Source organism: Dryobates pubescens, chromosome 14 (assembly GCF_014839835.1).
Source record: "Dryobates pubescens isolate bDryPub1 chromosome 14, bDryPub1.pri, whole genome shotgun sequence".
NCBI lineage: Eukaryota > Metazoa > Chordata > Aves > Piciformes > Picidae > Dryobates > Dryobates pubescens.
In genome coordinates, this window is record NC_071625.1 from 26,433,084 (window position 1) to 26,452,354 (window position 19,271).

The following is a 19,271-nucleotide window of genomic DNA, read 5'->3' on the forward strand; positions in this document are numbered from 1 at the left end:
CGTGAAAAATCCAGGTCACGTCCGTCCTCTTTGTGTTACAGCATCACCTAGGGGCTGCCGCTGAGACGAGTGCCTGCTGGCCTGGACCTTCCAGAGCTGCAGACAGACTGGAAGCTTTCCTAACAGAATGTTAGGGGCTGGAAGGGACCCCCCAGAGATCATCCAGTCCAACCCCCCTGCCAGAGCAGGGTCACCCAGGGCAGGTCACACAGGAACACATCCAGGTGGGGTTGGAATGTCTCCAGAGGAGACTCCACAACCTCTCTGGGCAGCCTGCTCCAGGGCTCTGTCACCCTCACAGGGAAAAAGTTTTCCCTTCAGTTCCTGTGGCACCTCCTCTGCTCCAGCTTGCCCCCAGTGCCCCTTGTGCTGTCCTTGGACATCCCTGAGCAGAGCCTGGCTCCATCCTCCCCACACTGCCCTGCACATCTTTATCCCCAGCAATGAGGTCACCCTCAGGCTGCTCTCCTCTCTCAGCCTTTCCTCAGCAGGATGTTCCACTGCCTTCAGCATCTTTGTGGCTCAGCGCTGGACTCTTGCAAGCAGTTCCCTGAGGTCCTTCTTGAACTGAGAGGCCCAACACTGGACACAATATTCCAGATGTGGTCTCACCAGGATGGAGTAGAGGGGGAGGAGAAACTCTCTGGACCTACTCACCACAGCCCTTCCCATACACCCCAGGGATGCCCTTGGCCTTCTTGGCCACAAGAGCACATTGCTGGCTCATGGGCATCCCCAGGTCCATTTCCCCTTCACTGCTCTCCAGCAGCTCAGTCCCCATCTGCCTGGCCCCTGGAGTTGTTCTACCCCAGATGCAAGACTCTACTCTTGTCCTTGTTTTGAGTTCATTCCATTTCCCCCTGCCCAACCCTCAGCCTGTCCAGGTCTGGCTGAATGGCAGCACAACTCTCCTGTGTCAGCCACTCCACCCAGCTTGGTGCCATCAGCAAACCTGCTGGCAGTGCTCTCTGTGCCCTCATCCAGGTCATTGATAAATCTATTGAATGGTCCTGGTCCCAGTACTGACCCCTGAGGGACTCCACTAGGCACAGGCCTCCAACTAGCCTCTGCAACATCTCAGTGCACAGCAGTCATTGCCACAGAGACTGAACTCAAGCAGGTCTGGGATGATCAAGTCGATCTGCTAGGTGGCTGTGTGTGCAGAGACACCAACAGGGAGGGCCTTAGGCACACTGCAAGCCAGAACTCCAGCAAGACTGAACCCGGGGGGGGCACAGCAGTTGCAGGAACATAGCTTGGACCCCAGCCCTAGGAATGCTGCTGCTGCTGCTGCTGTAAATTCCCCTGCTCTAAAAAAACATCCAATAAGCCATCCAGTTATTTCATGATCATCTGGAAACTGAGATCCATGAAACCCAGGAAAATTAAAGCCATGTGTCTGCTGAGTGCAGTCTGGCACTCACGTTGTTGCTGATTATAGGAATTCAATGTTTACCATTTGCATTCTTTCCCAGACTTGCCTTTTTTCCTCTCTCTCTCTCTGATTTGAAGTCAAAACTCACTTGGTCTTACCCTTATATAATTTAGACTGCTGAGGGCAGGGCTCTGCTCCTTTGTGAGAGGAGCAAATTCCAGCATGAGAAACTAAATCCTGGTCTTTTAATCACAGAATCATAGAATGGTTTGGCTTGGAAGGGACCTCCAAAGATCATCCAGTCCAGCCCCCTCTGCAGTCAGGAGGAGCATCTCCAACTAGATCAGGCTGCCCAGAGCCCTATCAAGCCTCACCTTGAATATCTCTAGGGATGGAGCCTCAACCATCTCCCTAGGGAACCTGTTCCAGTGTTCAGGGGGTTGGAGCACCTCTGCTATGAGGACAGGCTGAGGGAGCTGTGGGTGTTCAGCCTGGAGAAGAGAAGGCTCCAGGCAGACCTAGTAAGGACCTCCCAGACCCTCCCAGGGCTACAGGAAGGCTGCAGAGGGACTTTTCCTAAGGGTGTCTGGAGACAGAACAAGGGGAAATAGTTTGAAGCTGAGGGAGAGCAGGGTGTGACTGGATCTGAGGAAGGAGCTCTTCAGCCTGAGGGTGGTGAGCCTCTGGAATAGGTTGCCCAGGGAGGTTCAAGTCCAGGTTGGATGAGGCCTTGAGCAGCTGAATCTCATTGAGAGGCATCTCTGCCCATGGCAGGGAGGTTGGAAACGATGATCTCCGAGGTCCTTTCCAATCTAAGCCATCCTGTCATTCTTCTTTGAAGGTCTGTCATGAGAGCAGCCTGCAGCTCAGCTCTCCCATCCAACAGTTCAGCAGATCCCAAGGGAACAACTGCCACAAGCCTTACCCTGTACACCAACAAATCAGAAGGCACAATACCACTGCTCATATTATCAGCTCTGCTGTTCCAAAATGACAGCTGGCACGAGGCAAAACCCCAGCGTGTGCTGCAGGTGATCACAGCTCCTGCAGGCAGCATGCAGCCATCCCCTGCCCTTTCAGGTGCAGACCAACACACAGCTTGGTGACACAGGTTGATTTACTGAGGCATTGCAAAATACAGGGCTTTGCAACCGATACAGAGCAACTCTGGCCCAAAGCCATCAAACACAAGCTCACAGCTGTGTCCTCTTGTGACAAAGTAAGAAAGACCTGGGTTTTAACAGCTGGAACATCCAATCCTGATCTTCACAGAAGAGTCACAAAAGCCCAGGCCCAAATCACACTCCAAAGACTTGGTTAGATGCAGCAACTTTAATACTGGGATCCAGTACTCGAGGCTAGCTCTGCTTCACTCTGTGCCTGCATTTAAACACTTCCCATTTTCCTTTAATCCACTACTGAAAGTTCTTGCTGCTGCTACCCTCTGCTTACATCATGCTGTCCCAAATGAGCCTCCCTTCAACGACTGCCAGCGGCGGCGGACAGCCTCCGGAGGGCCCATTCAGATCTCTCCATAGCAGCAGGGGAGATCACTAGAGGACAGAGAAAAGAAGCTGGAAAGCAGGCATGAAGCTGTGACAGAACAAGCAGTTAGAAGCAGAACAGTGCATCCCTGCTCCAGCAGTGGGGCTCCTCCAGGGAGCAGTGCAGCTGGAAGCTGTGTGATGTGTCAGTGGAGCTGCTACGCACACACAGAGCTCAGCGACAGCGCAGCAGATGGTAACACGGAGACCACCGATCGTACAGCAGGGATCAACAGCACCTCCCCAGGGCCTGCTGGGGCAAAGCTCCGGGGGAGAAGGAGGGGACCCAGAGGGAAAGGGAAAGGGGGGCCCAGAGGGAAAGGGAAAGGGGGGCCCAGAGGGAAAGGGAAAGGGGGACCAAGAGGGAAAGGGGGACGGGAAAGGGAATGTGGGACCAAGAGGGAATGGGGGACCAAGAGGGGGACCAAAAGGAAAGGGGACCAAAGGGGAACCAAAAGGAAAGGAAAAGAAAAACAAGAAACTAAACCCAAACCAACAAAGCCACAAACCTAAACTCTCCCCAAAACAATTCCTAACCAAACATGAAAGGTTGAAGCCTTCCTGGGCTGTACTTCTAAAGGTGCTGTCAGACACCATTGCTTCATGGCCCACCTGCTGTAGCAGTACCCAGAAGCCAGACCTCCCTATTTGCCACTCCAGTGTGTTTAAGGAGCAGTCCAGCAGTGGGAGCAGCGTTTCCAGAAGGTGTGCTTGTCCCCCAGGCAAGCAGATGCTGTCCTTCAGCATCCGCTTACAGCTGCAAGCTCTGGATCCTGCGCTTGGGGAGCGTGCACCTTGCAAGCACAAGACAGGCTCTCACCCGTGGAAACCACAGGACTGGAAACACCTAAGCCATCAGACTCCTAATCTCTGCCTTTGGTATTGAATCAACAGGAAATGGACAATGCCCTTCTTCAGTCTTAGCCATGCTGAGCTATTGCCCAAGGAAAAGCAAACAGCGACCAGTCTCAGCATCCGATCCACAAATACATTCATCAAGATGGAGCACACTACATGGAAGAAGGCAAAACATGGGATTGTTGGAGCAGGAATGAAATCCAACCAGCTGCAGGGAAGCCTTGAAGCCTGCCTAGCATTTCTTGCTCCTCATTCCTCACGCAGCACTGAATGTCCCTGTAGCAATGATGATAGAGCAGATCCTGCTGCGTCACTTCCCGAGCTGTGCGCTGATTAAAAAGGGAAGGGGGTGGGAAATGAAGGGCATCTGAGGAGCTCAGCAGCAACACTCAGCTGCATGGAAAACACTGATCAGCTGTGGCACAGAGGAGTTAAGGGATTACAGGAGATCCTTTTTCCCCTATTCACAGTATCATACACTTGTAGAAAGTCTCTCTGGCATCTTTTTTCAGTACTCATCCTGGGGCAAATGACAGCAGCATGACTCAGAGGCCAATGGAAATCCCATTTTCTTATGGAGGCTAAGTGTCTCATGGGTGTTACTTACCCTCACTTATGCTACCCACCCCTCTGAACCCCAGGAATCCCCAAATCTAATTGGAACAAGATTTTGGGAACTTGATACAGGAACTGATTGCTCTGGATTGTTTACCCCTTGACTTAATCATCACACTGGAACAGATTTGCCCAGGGAGCTGGTGGAAGCCTCCTGCCTGGAGGTTTTTGCAGCCAGGCTGGATGTGGCTGTGAGCAAGGTGATGTAGTGTGAGGTGTCCCTGGCCATGGCAGTGGGGTTGGAACTGGCTGATCCTTGAGGTCCCTTCCAACCCTGACAATTCTCTGATTCTATGATTCACTGCTGAAGAATTCCCTACTTTGCTAGGTGTCAGAATAAATAAACCCCATGCAAAACAACAACAACCCAACAAAGCAAACAAAAGCCCCAAAGAACAAGAAGAAGACAAAGCAAAACAAAAACCAAACAAAAAACCTGCAAGAAAAAGAGTGACTTAGCTCTTGGGTACCTTACTGCATGATAGGGTATGTGTTCAGCCCTGCAGCCCTCAACACAGGAAGGACATGGACCTGATGGAGCAGGTCCAGAGGAGGGCCATGAAGAGAGTCAGGGGGTTGGAGCAGCTCTGCTATGCAGACAGGCTGAGGGAGCTGGGGGTGTTCAGCCTGGAGAAGAGAAGGCTTCAGGGAGACCTAATAGCAACCTGCCAGTACCTAAAGTGGGCTACAAGCAAGCTGCAGAGGGACTGTTTGCAAAGGCCTGCAGACAGGATGAGGGACAATGGTTTGAAATGGGAGGTGATTGAGATTGGATGTAAAGAACAAGTTCTGCACCATGAGGGTGCTGGAGCACTGCACCAGGTTGCCCAGGGAGGTGGCTGAGGCCCCAGCCCTGGAGATATTCAAGGTGAGGCTCAAGAGGGCTCTGAGCAACCTGCTCTAGTGGAGGATGTCCCTGCTGAGCGCAGGGGGCTGGACTGGATAACCTTTGGAGGTCTCTTCCAACTCAGACTATTCAATGATACACCAAAGCACTGCATTAGAGCAGTATCACAGTGCCCCTCAGGCACCAAAAACTGCAGCAAGCCTTCCCAAGTCACTGTGTTTGTGACAGCAGTCAGCACCCCAGCTTCAGCAAAAGACTGCCTTAGCACCAGGCTATGTAGGGGATCAGAGCATTCAAAGCAGGGTCTGATACCAGACTGAAGACACTGGCATCTCTGTGAGGTAAAGGCAAATCAGAAGGAAGGGACATAGTAGACAATGTGACACAGCTGAAAAGAGCACCTCTCAGCACAGGAAGATGCTGAACATACTGCAGTGAAGGGGGAAAACCAACTGAATGGCACTGGTCTCTGAGGGAGCTACTGGAAGGCTGGGGAGGGACTGTTTACAAGGGCTTGTGGGTTTGAATCTGAAGAAAGGGAGATTTAGCTTGGACATCAGGAGGAAGTTCTACACAGTGGGAGTGGATTCTATGATTCTAAAACACTGGAAGAAGCTGCCCAGGGATGTGGTTGAGCCCCATCCATGGAAACATTCAAGATCAGGCTGGATGTGGCCCTGGAGAGCCTGCTCTAGTTGGAGGTGTCCCTGCTGGTCAAGATGGCCTTTGAGGGTATCTTCCAACCTAGTGCAATCTGTGAATCTCTACAAGCCTGGCCTCATTTCTTTGCTGGTTAAACTCCTGTCATCAGGGCTGAGGAGCTTTTACATCAAAGCAACCAGCTGTAAACAGTGGGGAAATCTGCAACATTTACTACATGGTGTAGAAAAAAGTTGAGTTGTGAGACTGAGGAAGTAGGGCAGAGCTGCTTTCGCTCAAAGGATTGCATGCTTGTTCTAAAAGGCAACACAGTAAACCCAAAACAAACCCAACCAACTGATTATCAGTTTGCTAACTTTTGTCTTTTGAGTCCACAGCCAAGATCTTCAAAATGCACTTGCACCACCTGGGCACAAGACAGGGTTGCAGCTCTGACAAAACTGGGTTTCTTCCCAGCATAACCTTCGTCAGCTTTAGGTGCCCCACGCTGAAGGAATTAGATTTACATCAGTGAATGACAAGTGCCTTCCAGTGTCTGAAGGGAGCCTGCAGGAAGGCTGCAGAGGGACTTTTCCTGAGGGTCTCTAGACACAGGAGAAAGGGGAATGGTTTGAAGCTGAGGGAGAGCAGGGTGAGACTGGAGCTGAGGAAGAAGTTCTTCGTTCTGAGGGTGGTGAGACTCTGGAACAGGCTGCCCAGGGAGGCCGTGGCTGCCTCCTCCCTGGAGCTGTTCAAAGCCAGGTTGGCTGAGGCCTTGAGCAGCTGAGTCTAGCTGAGAGGTGCCCCCTGTCCACGGTGGGGAGGCTGGAGCAGATGATCTCTGAGGTCCCTTCCAACCTGAGCCGTTCCACGGAGCGCCAGCAGGCAGTGCTTTGCACCACACTGGTTGCTCCATCCCGCTCCTCCTTTTCTTCACCACCTCTTTTGTTCCTTCTGCTTTTTGTTTAAACTTTTAATTTAATTAAAAAAAAAAAAAATCAATCTTCCATTTGGAAATTCAGAAGCAGGCCTGAATCACCTCTGGTCACACTGGAAGGGGAATCTTCAGAGCCATTCTTATTTCTTGCCAATTCCGTTGGTGACTTTTGATTTGGAGTGTCGATTCCTCCGCCGAGACGAATGGCTTTCGCTGTTGGCTGCATGCTTTGGAGGACTGTTGTCAGCACCTGCTGAGAGAGGAATGTTTTATGTGTATATATATGATAGATAATATATATAATATCATATATGAATGTATATATACATTTCAACATATAAAACAATAATATCACAGAATCACCAAGGCTGGAAGAGACCTCAGACATCATCCAGAGGAAGGGCAACAGAGCTGGGGAGGGGTTTGGAACACAAGCCCTCTGAGGAGGGGCTGAGGGAGCTGGGGTTGCTTAGCCTGGAGAAGAGAAGACTCAGGGGTGACCTTATTGCTCTCTACAGCTCCCTGAAGGGGGGTTGTAGGCAGGTGGAGTTGGTCTCTTCTTCCAGGCAACCAGCACCAGAACAAGAGGACACAGTCTCAAGCTGTGCCAGGGACGGTTTAGGCTGGATGTTAGGAAGAGATTCTTCCCAGAGAGATTGGGCATTGGAATGTGCTGCCCAGGGAGGTGGTGGAGTCACCATCATTGGAGGTGTTTAGGAGAAGACTTGATAGGGTGCTTGGTTGCATGGTTTAGTTGATTAGGTGGTGTTGGGTGATAGGTTGGACTTGATCTTGAAGGTCTCTTCCAACCTGGTTGATTCCATTCCATTCCATTCCATTCCATCAAGTCCAACCTGTCACCACAGACCTCATGACTAAGCCATGGCACCAAGTGCCACATCCAATTCCCTCTTGAACACCTCCAGGGATGGTGACTCCACCACCTCCCTGGGCAGCACATTCCAATGGCCAATCTCTCTTGATGGGAAGAATTTCTTCCTAACCTCCAGCCTAAACCTCCCCTGGCACAGCTGGAGACTGTGTCCTCTTGTTCTGGTGCTGGGTGCCTGGGAGAAGAGACCAACCCCCACCTGTCTACAACCTCCCTTCAGGTAGTTGTAGAGGGCAAGAAGGTCTCCCCTGAGCCTCCTCTTCTCCAGGCTAAACAACCCCAGCTCCCTCAGCCTCTCCTCGTAGGGCTTGTGATCGAGGCCTCTCCCCAGCCTCGTTGCTCTCACGCCTGCTGCACGGATTATTTCAGCAAGACACCAGCTGGTTGATACTTTTACTCCATCTAGTGGCCTATGTCTTTAAATAAAAACCCACCCAAACAAAACCAATCCCAACCAGTTCTTACTAAACCTGTAACATTCTTCCTCCAAACAAGGAGAAGATGCCAGTGAAACATCCTCCTTTCTAAATGACATCAATAATTCAACTCCCAAGCTTCTATTCTTGCCCGGTCCCACTATCAGAAGGGAAAAGCTATGGAAGTGAGGTCACAGACCCTTGGAAGAGTGCACTTCTTGGTTTTAATCTTTCAAGGCTCAGAAAGCAAAAGGGGGCTGAAACAAAAATTCAAGAGGCAAGCCTGAGAAAGGATGAAGCAGGTAATGAATGAAGTCACAGAAAGATTTGCTTGGTCAGATTTCTCCAGCATGTAAAACGGGGGGGGGGGGGAACCAAACCCACCAAAACCAAAGCCACCAAACCCAAGCCAACCAAGCCCAAACTAAACTAAAGCCAAGCCACAACACAAAACATTCTGAGTGCAAGCAGTTTTTCTCCCAAAACATAAAAAACTGCTCATTTCCTAACTTGAGGATAAAATAGTACCAGCATTCAGACAAATAATGTCTGGGCTATAAAGGAGGTCAGCTTTTCAAGCATTTGGAGTGAAAATGAGGACTGTTTTTAAGGATCCTGACACCTGGAGTGTCAATTCTGATAGAGAGAACATCCAAGTGTGAATCCTGACGCCTGTTCAGTAAGACCACACTGAATGAGTGAATGGAGAGGGCAGGTAACTGAACTGTCCTCTGGAAAAAGAAGACAGAGAAGGAAGCTTCCTCTGCTTGAGACAGAAAAAAAGCTGTTTATGATCATCAGCAAGTGTCAGTAAGAACATAAGCTCCAGGGCACATTCTTGGCTGTTTCTTAACAAGCACAATTCACACTCACATGTTTCAAATCAAACATGTAACACTCAGAGACAAAACCTGTCCACGAGAGTTGCGAAAGGTTTCATGCCCTGAATCTACAAGGATGGCCTGGAATAAAGACAGGCAGAAATTCAGGGTCTCCATTAAAAAAGAAACACAGCTCCCAGAGGCAAAAAGGCTTAAACCTTTCATAACTCTGCAGATGATTTAGCTGGCTGTCTCCTGCAGGGATGGTTAAGTAAGTCGTGTCCAAAGCGAGTTTCTCAAGCCTCACTCACTTCCGAGTGCTGAGGCTTAAATGCTACCACTTCAAGGATGTAAGTGCAAAAGAGCCAATACCTCTGCTGAATTTAGAATGGAGCCAGGAAGCATCTGGACTGTATGGGCTGTCTTCACTTTCTGATAAGGTCTGCAAAAGCAAGAAGGGCACATGTCACTGGGATGCTGCCTCTTGGCAGCAGCACCGCTCCTGCGGGCAGTCATAAAACGCACACAAGCCAGTCCTCAGGACGTTCGCCTTCCAGGTTGGAAACACACATACAGTAAGAACTCAGAACCTGCCACCTGATCAACTGTTGTGTAACCAAGCATTCTTAGTATTCCCCTAGCATCCCAGCTGCACAATGGGAACATGAGCTAACCACTCAGCCCTGAATGCTCTGCTAAGTTTACAGCCTCATTCTGAGCAACTAAGAGGGCAGCATTCTTTACAAGCCAGCCTGCAACCTGGGATCTCTCCAAGGCCTGCTGAATTCAGAGTTCTTTCTATTGACTTCAGTTAGACTCTGGACTTCAGTCAGACTCTGGACACCCCACCTCCTATCCCCCCTCCCATTTCTACTGGCTCTGATCAAGAATTCTGATCTGTAGGAGCAGTGCAGTTTTCACTCTGGAGAAGAACAAATGCAGCACCTTTTCTCGGTGGCCATAGTATTCTGCATACCAAACCATCCCATATAAACACAGGAAAGTTGTGAAGGCCTAAAAAGGGGAGGAGAAGAAAAAAGAACATTAATCACAGAATCACAGAATGTTAAGGGCTGGAAGGGACCTTCAAAGATCATCCAGCCCAACCCCCCTCCCAGAGCAGGATCACCCAGGGCAGGTCACACAGGAACTCATCCAGGTGGGTTCTGAAAGTCTCCAGAGCAGGAGACTCCACAGCCCCCCTGGGCAGCCTGTTTCAGTCTTCCATAATCTGTAAAGGTTTTTCCCAACTCCTTGCTGATTTAAGGTCTCAGCACCCCTGGAGACTATGCATTCAGAGGCACTCATGCTCTGTTGAATCCCAGAAGAGGCTGCAGCCCAGCAAGGGAACACACAATGGAGAGGCCTCCTAGCCCTCTCTGAGCCAAGGGCAAGCTCCAGACTGTGAACTGGGCATGACAAGAGAGAGGTCCTTAAGCCCTCTCTGAGCCAAGGGCAAGCTCCAGACTGAACTGGAGAAGAGAAGGCTTCGAGGTGACCTAATTGTGGCCTTGCAGTATCTGAAAGGGGCTACAAGAAGGCTGGGGAGGGACTTCTCAGGATCTCAGGGAGTGATAGGACTAGGGGGAATGGAATGAAGCTGGAGGTGGGGAGATTCAGGCTGGAGGTGAGGAGGAAGTTCTTCCCCATGAGAGTGGTGAAGCCCTGGAATGGGTTGTCCAGGGAGGTGGTTGAGGCCCTGTCCCTGGAGGTGTTTAAGGCCAGGCTGGATGAGGCTCTGGCCAGGCTGATCTAGTGTGGGGTGTCCCTGCCCATGGCAGGGGGGTTGGAACTGGATGATCCTTGTGGTCCTTTCCAACCCTGACTGATACTATGAACTGGGCATGACAAGAGAGAGGTCCTTAGCCCTCTCTGAGCCAAGGGCTGCTCAAATCACAGCCACAGCATCCGGGAAGACACCAGACAGAGGAGCAAGTGGCGAGTCCCCAGCTAATCTGCCATGGAATCCCATTAGTGGGAAAGCCACAGATCACAGCACCTGCATGTCCCATTTGAATTGCTGTATTGGGAATGTGAGCTCTGTGCTTGAATCATTTAGCTGTCTCTATATGTGGAGTGTAATCCCCACAACCCAGTAACTGAACCTGTGGATACACTCTGTACATAAGTTATGGAGGTGTTTGAAGATACCACTGCCCAGGATATTAGGGAGTAAAATACATAAAAAGATGAAGTTATTACAGAGTTCCAAGCCTGGCAAAACAAACCTCCACTTACTGTCACAAAAATGAACATTTCATGTTGCATTTGCAGTGCCCTCACTCAAGTGTAGAAACCTGCAGGCTAAGGGAGGATGATTTGCCTGCTAAAGCAGGGCTGTTTGTGGAGTTGCAAGGCTTCAGTGTGAAACAGCATGCACTGCTTATTAATGCTGCTCACTATCTCCTGTGCCTTTCAGTCAGCACTGCAGCAAGCACCAAAGCTAGCCTCAGTTGAACTGACATTCTCTCATGAAGCAACCTGCAATTAGTGTTTGCTGAGTACTGTGGCCATGTTCTGCTGTGGCAAGAAGTTATTCTGGTCTCTTCCAAGTAATCCAGATTTTGCTTCTCCTAGGATGTGCACAAAGCTCTTTACCAGCATTCCCCCCCCCCCCCCCCAATGAGCCCCTGCTGCCAGTGTTCCAGAGAGGAAGCTGTTCAGATGCTTTAGCCATGAGAGATCTCACTTACCACACAGAGAAGCCAAAACACAACATAGAGTATCTGTGTTTTGGAGAAAAGATCCTGTCCAAACTTTATGCACACAATAGCTTCAAGGAAAGCAATAACCCTGCAGGTAAATGAGAGGAGGAGGGGTTGGTTACAAACACTATGGATTTAACTTCCATGTTCACAACCCAGGCCCCAGGCTGCCAGCTCTGCTCCCTAGTGAGCACACATCTCTGCAACACCACCACTGGGGAAGTTTAGTTGTCCTTCTGTGCTTTTTTTCAGCATAAACATCATACAGAGAGTGATCAACCAGCAGTTCCCAATTCCATGAGCCTCTGCTGGGCCAGAGAACAAACAGGAACATGTGCCAATGGCAGAGATTTTCTGCTTACACCTTCAGCCCCCACCAGATGCCATTTGCATGAGGTTGAACTGCATGAGGTTCAACAAGTCACAAAGTGTAAGGTTCTGCAGCTGGGTCAGGCCAGCCCCAGGCACAGATCCAGGCTGGGAGCAGAGTGGGTTGAGAGGAGCCCTAAAGAAAAAGACTTGGAGGTACTGGTTGCTGAGCAGCTCCCCAGGAGCCAGCAGTGCCCTCATGCAGCCCAGCAGGCAGCTGTGTGCTGGGCTGCAACCAGAGGAGTGTGGGCAGCAGGGCAAGAGAGGGGATTCTGCCCCTTGACTCTGCTCTGCTGAGACCCCACCTCCAATCCTGCCTCCAGCTCTGGTGTCCCCAGCAGAAGGAGGACACAGAGCTGTTGGAGTGAATCCAGAGGAGGACACAAGGGCTGGAACACCTCTGCTCTGAGGACAGGCTGAGGGAGCTGTGAACCACTGTTCACAGTGGTATTTCTTCTCCTTTGAAGACAGAATAAAAGTAGTTGGTAACAGTGATTTGTTTCACTGTCTTTCACAGATTCACAGAATGGTTTGGGCTGGAAGGGACCTTAAAGATCATCTAGTTCCAAACCCCCCTGCCACGGGCAGGGACACCTCCCCCCAGCCCAGGTTGCTCAAGGGCTGCTCATCCAACCTAGCCTTGAACACCTGCAGGGAGGGGACATCCACAACCTCCCTGGGCAACCTGAGCCAGTGTCTCTCCTGGACTTATCATAACAATGAAACAAATGCTAGAAGGCAAAGCTCTCCACAATGTTCAACAGCAGGCAGAGACTGGCTTCATGCAAAGCCTGCTCACGTGCCTGACTCACACTTCACACTTGTCCAAGTGCTTCAACAATGCAGCAAGAACACTTACCCAAAAACCCAGCACTGAGTTCCCACCCTCTTGCACTGTGTATCTGTGAGGTATGCATAGTATTGCCTGAGAAGGGAAACAAGAAAACTCTTCAAGTCAAGCTGCAAGTCCCCAGAGTGTTTACATTCAGCAAAGAAGTTTATGTTACAAATGCATCTCTACTGCAAACCAAATGCTGATGGATAAAATCCCATGCAATCACACTGGATGGCTCCCAGATGGCTTCAATTCTAGCAGGACAGAGTATCACATAGATTTGGAGAGCTTGAGACAACACAGAAAACAGCCCTGAGAGCAAAGGCTGGGAAAGTACCCAAACTAGTAAGCTAGCAAAGCCCCAGATCTGCCTCCTGCCTCTTCACTGTTGCAAGCAGAGTGCAACAGCTTCCAAAGAATGTGAGAAAGCCTCACTTTTTCACCCCCCCTCCACAGTCTGTTTTACATTTATTAACAGTGACAGTTTCTTGAGGTGTGGGTTTGAATCTTGATAGAAACTGGATATGACTGTTCCAAATCCCAGGTAAGTGCTCTGACCACTGGCACGTTTCCCCCTCCAGAGCAGAACAGGATCTCTCACTCTTCTGAAAACAGCCTGGAGACTGCTCTGCTCTGCTCCTCATGCTCCTCAGTTTTCAAGAGCTTAGAGAGGGCAATTCTAAAGTGGAACCAAAGTTTCTTTTCTCAGTTTGTGTCTCTGATTTCCACTGGCAAGTGTTATTCATCCAACAGGACAAAGACTGTTTAAGAATGCCCATTTCTAAGGGTGGACAAATGCCATACAAATACTTCAAAGCTAACCTATGGAGGAGCTTAAAGCAGCCACAGATTGCATTGGGTTGGAAGGGACCCTCAAAGGGTATCTTGGCCAACACCCCTGCAGTCAGCACCTCCAACTAGAGCAGGCTGCCCAGGGCCATATCCAGGCTGATCTTGAATGTCTCCAGGGATGGATCCTCAACCACATCCCTGGGCAGCCTGTTCCAGTATTTCACCACTCTCACTGTGCACAACTTCCTCCTGATGGTCAACCTAAATCTGCCCTGCTCCAGTTTCAAACCACTGCCCCTCATCCTGTCCCTTCTGAACAGTCCCTCCCCACCCTTCCTGTAGGTCCACCCCAGTTACTGAAATGTAGCTCTAAGGTCTCCCCTGGAGCCTTCTCCTCTCCAGGCCGAACAGCCCCAATTCTTTCACCCTGGACTAATTCCCCAAGGAGCTGGAAGTTTGCCTTCATAAAATTCAGAGTCCTGACTCTGTTCCTTGCCTGTCCCATATGGCTTAGGGCTGCAAACTCCACCAATGCATGATCAGTGCATTGGGGATGCTAACAGCTGCATTTTAGGAATGACCCAAAGCACGGCTGACATGTAACCACCCAAGGTGACATCACTTTAATCATGAATGGGGAATTCCCTGCCTCTAAGCTTCAGAGCTGTGTGCACACTGTCACAGGAAAAAAAGGGTAATAATTAAGGGGACTCTGCCTACCAGTGTCATAGAATGGCTCAGGTTGGAAGGGACCTCCAACCTCCCTGCCATGGGCAGCGATGCCTCTCATCTAAGGCCTCATCCAACCTGGCCTTGGAACACCCTCAGGGAAGGGGCATCCACAACCTCCCTGGGCAGCCTATTCCAGAGTGTGCCTGACTAGGAGCAGGTTCATGTTTCTGCACAACTGTTAACACTCCATCTACACTGCTCTGTTCCTCAGAACATGGTAATGCTCCCTCTTCTCTTACAACAAGTCAGTATTTCCTGTAGACAATCAGAAGGAGCTCAGTTAGAAAACCCAACAGCTCTGCTTTTCCTCAGCTACACTTTCATGAGCATGACTCATCCATCAGCTTGGATACTTTCAGGTGCAGTCCTGGAGGACAACACATGCAGCTAACACACACAACAGGGAGATGCTCTACAGGCTGCTTCAGCATCCCTCAGGAAATACAGATGTTTACATGCATGTTACCTTTTCTCATTCACTTGGCTAAAGACCCACCACTATTGGAAAGTGATGATTGATTTGCTCTCCTTGGTGGCTAAAAGCATAAAGCACTCAGAATGAGCAAGCATTAACAAACCACATGCAGGTCTTGTGTGCCTAGAACTCAAGCTACTTCCAACTGAAGGGAAAAACACACCCTGGAAACAGAATTACCTTACTGTGGGTGCTGTAATGATTCCTATGAAGAGAATTCTCCCCCAGCTTAAAGGGTGGCTTGCTTGGAACACAAAGATATGTTTCAGAAAGAATGTGTTCAACTCAGTCAGCTGGGGAAGAAAATAAAAAAGAGAGTTAGTTAATTTATTTAACTCTTAATGACTTACTCTAGATGGCACTGAACAAGTCCAAGTGCTGGCTGCTGCACTTTGGCCACAACAACCCCAGGCAGTGATACAGGCTGGGGGCAGAGTGGCTGGAGAGCTCCCAAACAGAGAGGGACCTGGGGGTGCTGACTGACAGTAGGCTGAACACGAGCCAGCAGTGTGCCCAGGGGGCCAAGAAGGCCAATGGCATCCTGGCCTGCATCAGGAACAATGTGGCCAGCAGGAGCAGGGAAGTCATTGTGCCCTGTGCTCAGCACTGGTTAGGCCACACCTTGAGTCCTGTGTCCAGTTCTGGGCCCCTCAGTTTAAGAAGGACATTGAGACACTTGAAGGTGTCCAGAGAAGGGCAATGAGGCTGGGGAGGGGTCTGGAGCATAGCCCTGTGAGGAGAGGCTGAGGGAGCTGGGGTTGCTTAGCCTGCAGAAGAGGAGGCTCAGGGGAGACCTTCTTGCTCTCTCCAACTCCCTGAAGGGAGGTTGTAGCCAGGTGGGGGTTGGTCTCTTCTCCCAGGCAAGCAGCACCAGAACAAGAGGACACAGTCTCAAGCTGTGCCAGGGGAGGTTTAGGCTGGATGTTAGGAAGAAATTCTTCACAGAGAGAGTAATTTGCCATTGGAATGTGCTGCCCAGGGAGGTGGTGGAGTCCCCATCCCTGGAGGTGTTTAAGAAGAGCCTGGCTGAGGCACTTGGTGCCATGGTTCAGTTGCTTAGATGGTGTTGGGTGATAGGTTGGACTCTTTGATCTCCAAGGTCTTTTCCAACCTGGTTAATTCCATTCCATTCCAGCTAAACACAGCCAAGAAGTCCCTGAGCTGATGGTAGCTTTGATTTCCCAGGAATTGTTTCTTACCTGCCAAATGATCATGAAAAGGTAGACTCCAGCCACTCTTTGAAAGGAAGACTTGGGGTCAAACCAGCGCACATAGGTCCAGCTGGCTGGGGTGAACTGCAAGACAGCTCTTTTGATTTTCCCTGTGGTTGTGTGAATGTCCCTAGGGGATAAAAAAACCAAAAATAGAGAATGGATGGATTAAATACAAGGAATGTGCATAGGCAATAAAGAACAAGAGAAAAAAACAGAAGCTCTAGGCAATGTCATTGATGTTTCACCTTTTTTGTTCCCCCTGGGCTCTTCAGACACAGCTGTGTGCAAGGCAAGGGTGAATGAAGAAATCTACAGCTAGGAAGCTGTGGTAGTTTTAGGCTATGCCTTTAAAATTCTTCCCAGATCTTGAGCAGAAAAAGTAGTAAAATGGAAATGAATCACTGTTGGGTGTAAGAAAAAAAAGGCAAACCAAGATAGCTCTAAACAACCCCATTGGAGAGATGTCTACCATAAGAGCTTGTTCCCAAAGCAATCTCTCTTCTCTTCTTGCTTCTTTGCTCTGGAGAGATACTAACTTGCTTCTGCTTGACCTTGGCTGCATTGTTTTGGTGTTAACTTCTCTGCTCCTTTCTCTTGTCCCTTCTTTTGTAGAGGGGGGTAGGGGTTTAGCAGGGAGGGAGAAGCTGGTAGCTTCCCCTGGTCTTTGACCAGGGGGTTCCTGTGCTGTTTATCAGTTGTAAACACCTGTCAATATTGTAAATGCTGGGCATGCTGCACATCTTCATTGCAGTCCATTGGAGAGGTAGCTTTGCCTGTAAATACAGCTTCCCTTTGCTTCCAACTGGGCTGGGCTAGCAAAGTTAATGTTTGGGGGGGAGGAAATTTCAACCCACCACAGAAGCATTGCAGGCAGGGTGCATTCTGATACCAGAATTCAACTGCAAAACATATCCAGGCAGGAAAATCTGCAGCCCCCTGGAATAATCTAAAGGGTCTTTTCTTCCTGCTGCCACTGCTCTTACCCCACATTCCTGGTCCTAGAGCTCACTGGCAGCCATCCTTCAAGAAGCTGTCAGATTCATTATTCATTCATGATAAAAGGGGCTGGCTCACACAGGTTTGAAGACACTGCCCTTGGGCACACATCACCCCTGCTTTGTTGATATCTTCCAGAGATGTGACAGCACAGTTAAAAGCCAAAAGGCTCTGAAACTCCCTTGTGGAAGGGGATGGGAATGGAGGCTCATCTGAGAGGTGTGCTACTGGTTCTGAAACTCCCTTGTGGAAGGGGATGGGAATGGAGGCTCATCTGAGAGGTGTGCTACTGGTTCTGAAACTCCCCTGTGGAAGGGGATGGGAATGGAGGCTCATCTGAGAGGTGTGCTACTGGTTCTGAAACTCCCTTGTGGAAGGGGATGGGAATGGAGGTTCATCTGAGAGGTGTGCAACTGGTTCTGAAACTCTCCTGTGGAAGGGGATGGGAATGGAGGCTCATCTGAGAGGTGTGCTACTGGTTCTGAAACTCCCCTGTGGAAGGGGATGGGAATGGAGGTTCATCTGAGAGGTGTGCTACTGGTTCTGAAACTCCCCTGTGGAAGGGGATGGGAATGGAGGCTCATCTGAGAGGTGTGCTACTGGTTCTGAAACTCCCCTGTGGAAGGGGATGGGAATGGAGGCTCATCTGAGAGGTGTGCTACTGGTTCTGAAACTCCCCTGTGGAAGGGGATGGGAATGGAGGCTCATCTGAGAGGTGTGCTACTGGTTCTGAAACTCCCCTGTGGAAGGGGATGGGAATGGAGGCTCATCTGAGAGGTGTGCTACTGGTTCTGAAACTCCTTTGTGGAAGGGGATGGGAATGGAGGTTCATCTGAGAGGTGTGCTACTGGTTCTGAAACTCCCTTGTGGAAGGGGATGGGAATGGAGGCTCATCTGAGAGGTGTGTTATGGGTTCTTGCTTTTTAATTTGGATGAGCAGCAGCAGCCAAAGGACAGGGAATCTTAGAAGAACCTCAGTCTCCTTTTCTGAAGGAAGACTAGCAGGGTTAGAAGGCAGCTTTTACCCTGTTGCTATTCAGATAGGATATTTCTGATACCTGTGTGGCTAGTGGGATCCTAGGTTGGGAGAACCTGCTTCATGAAATGTGGAAAAGGACTTTGGGGTGCTGATGGATGAGAAGCTAGATGTGAGCAGCCAGTGGGAGCTTGCAGCACAGAAGGCTAATCTCATCCTGGGCTGCACCAAAAGATGCATTGTCAGCAGATCCAGAGAGATGATTCTGCCACTCTGCTCTGGTGAGACCTCACTTAGAGTACTGTGTCCAAGTCTGGAGCTCTCACTATAGGAATGACATGGACCTGATGGAGCAGGTCCAGAGGAGGGGCACAGAAAGAATCAGGGGGCTGGAGCAACTCTGCTATGAGGACAGGTTGAGGGAGCTGGGGGTGTTCAGTCTGAAGAAGAGAAGGCACCAGTGAGACCTAGTAGCAGCCTGCCAGTACCTGAAATGAGCTACAGGAAGGATGGGGAGAGACTGTTTGCAAAGGCCTGCAGTGATAAGATGAGGGGCAACAGCTTCACAGTACAGAACAGGTTTAGATTGGATGTGAGGAACAAGTTCTGCACCATGAGGGTGGTTGAGCACTGGAACAGGTTGCCCAGGGAGGTGGTTTAGGCTCCATCCCCTCAAGGTGAGGCTCAACAGGGCTCTGGGCAGCCTGAGCTAGTTGAGGATGCTCCTGCTGACTGCAGAGGGGGATGGACTAGATGACCTTTGGAGGTCCCTTCCAACCCAGATCATTCTATGATTCTAACCTCTTGCTCTTTACCATCTGTGCCTATGCAATGAAGAATAAAAAAGAAAACAAAGGGGCACTAGCAAAAGCTTCTTATTTTATGCAGCTCCTCTTCACATATATATAAACAACAAAAAAAATCTACTCATTCATCTAAAAGAACAGGAGGAAAAATTATCCCCCAGAGACAGGACAGACCAGTCCTGCCAAAGATATTCTGCTGTTTAAACTTGCAGTGAACCCTCTCAAAACATCAACTCTATAATGCTCATTATTCCTACCATACTGCAAGGCAGGAAAACTGAACTGAGACCAAAGGTTGGGTGGTTCTCAGAGCAATTCAACCAGTGGGGAAGAAAAGAAAGCAGCACAGATATTCATGTAGGGCACACCGTTGGAAGTGAAGATTTGAGCTCAGTTTCTATCATTGTAATTGATCCTGTTTCATCTG

At 49.8% G+C, this 19,271-nt stretch overlaps 1 protein-coding gene across 3 annotated transcripts in view; it reads right to left on the bottom strand.

The window, feature by feature from the left end:
- Nucleotides 1–6,872: 6,872 nt before the first annotated feature.
- Nucleotides 6,873–19,271, bottom strand: part of PTDSS1 (phosphatidylserine synthase 1) — a 38,727-nt gene continuing 26,328 nt past the window's right edge. For 2 of the 3 annotated variants that reach the window (XM_054167402.1, XM_054167404.1), the window contains 7 exons: nucleotides 16,052–16,193; nucleotides 15,033–15,145; nucleotides 12,878–12,943; nucleotides 11,638–11,737; nucleotides 9,890–9,958; nucleotides 9,317–9,386; nucleotides 6,873–7,068 (listed from right to left, as the gene is read on the bottom strand). In XM_054167402.1, coding sequence (XP_054023377.1) covers nucleotides 6,956–7,068; nucleotides 9,317–9,386; nucleotides 9,890–9,958; nucleotides 11,638–11,737; nucleotides 12,878–12,943; nucleotides 15,033–15,145; nucleotides 16,052–16,193 — 673 coding nt within the window. In that variant the 3' untranslated portion in view covers nucleotides 6,873–6,955. The remainder of the gene's footprint in view (nucleotides 7,069–9,316; nucleotides 9,387–9,889; nucleotides 9,959–11,637; nucleotides 11,738–12,877; nucleotides 12,944–15,032; nucleotides 15,146–16,051; nucleotides 16,194–19,271) is intronic. The other variant, XM_054167403.1, reaches the window with a different exon arrangement.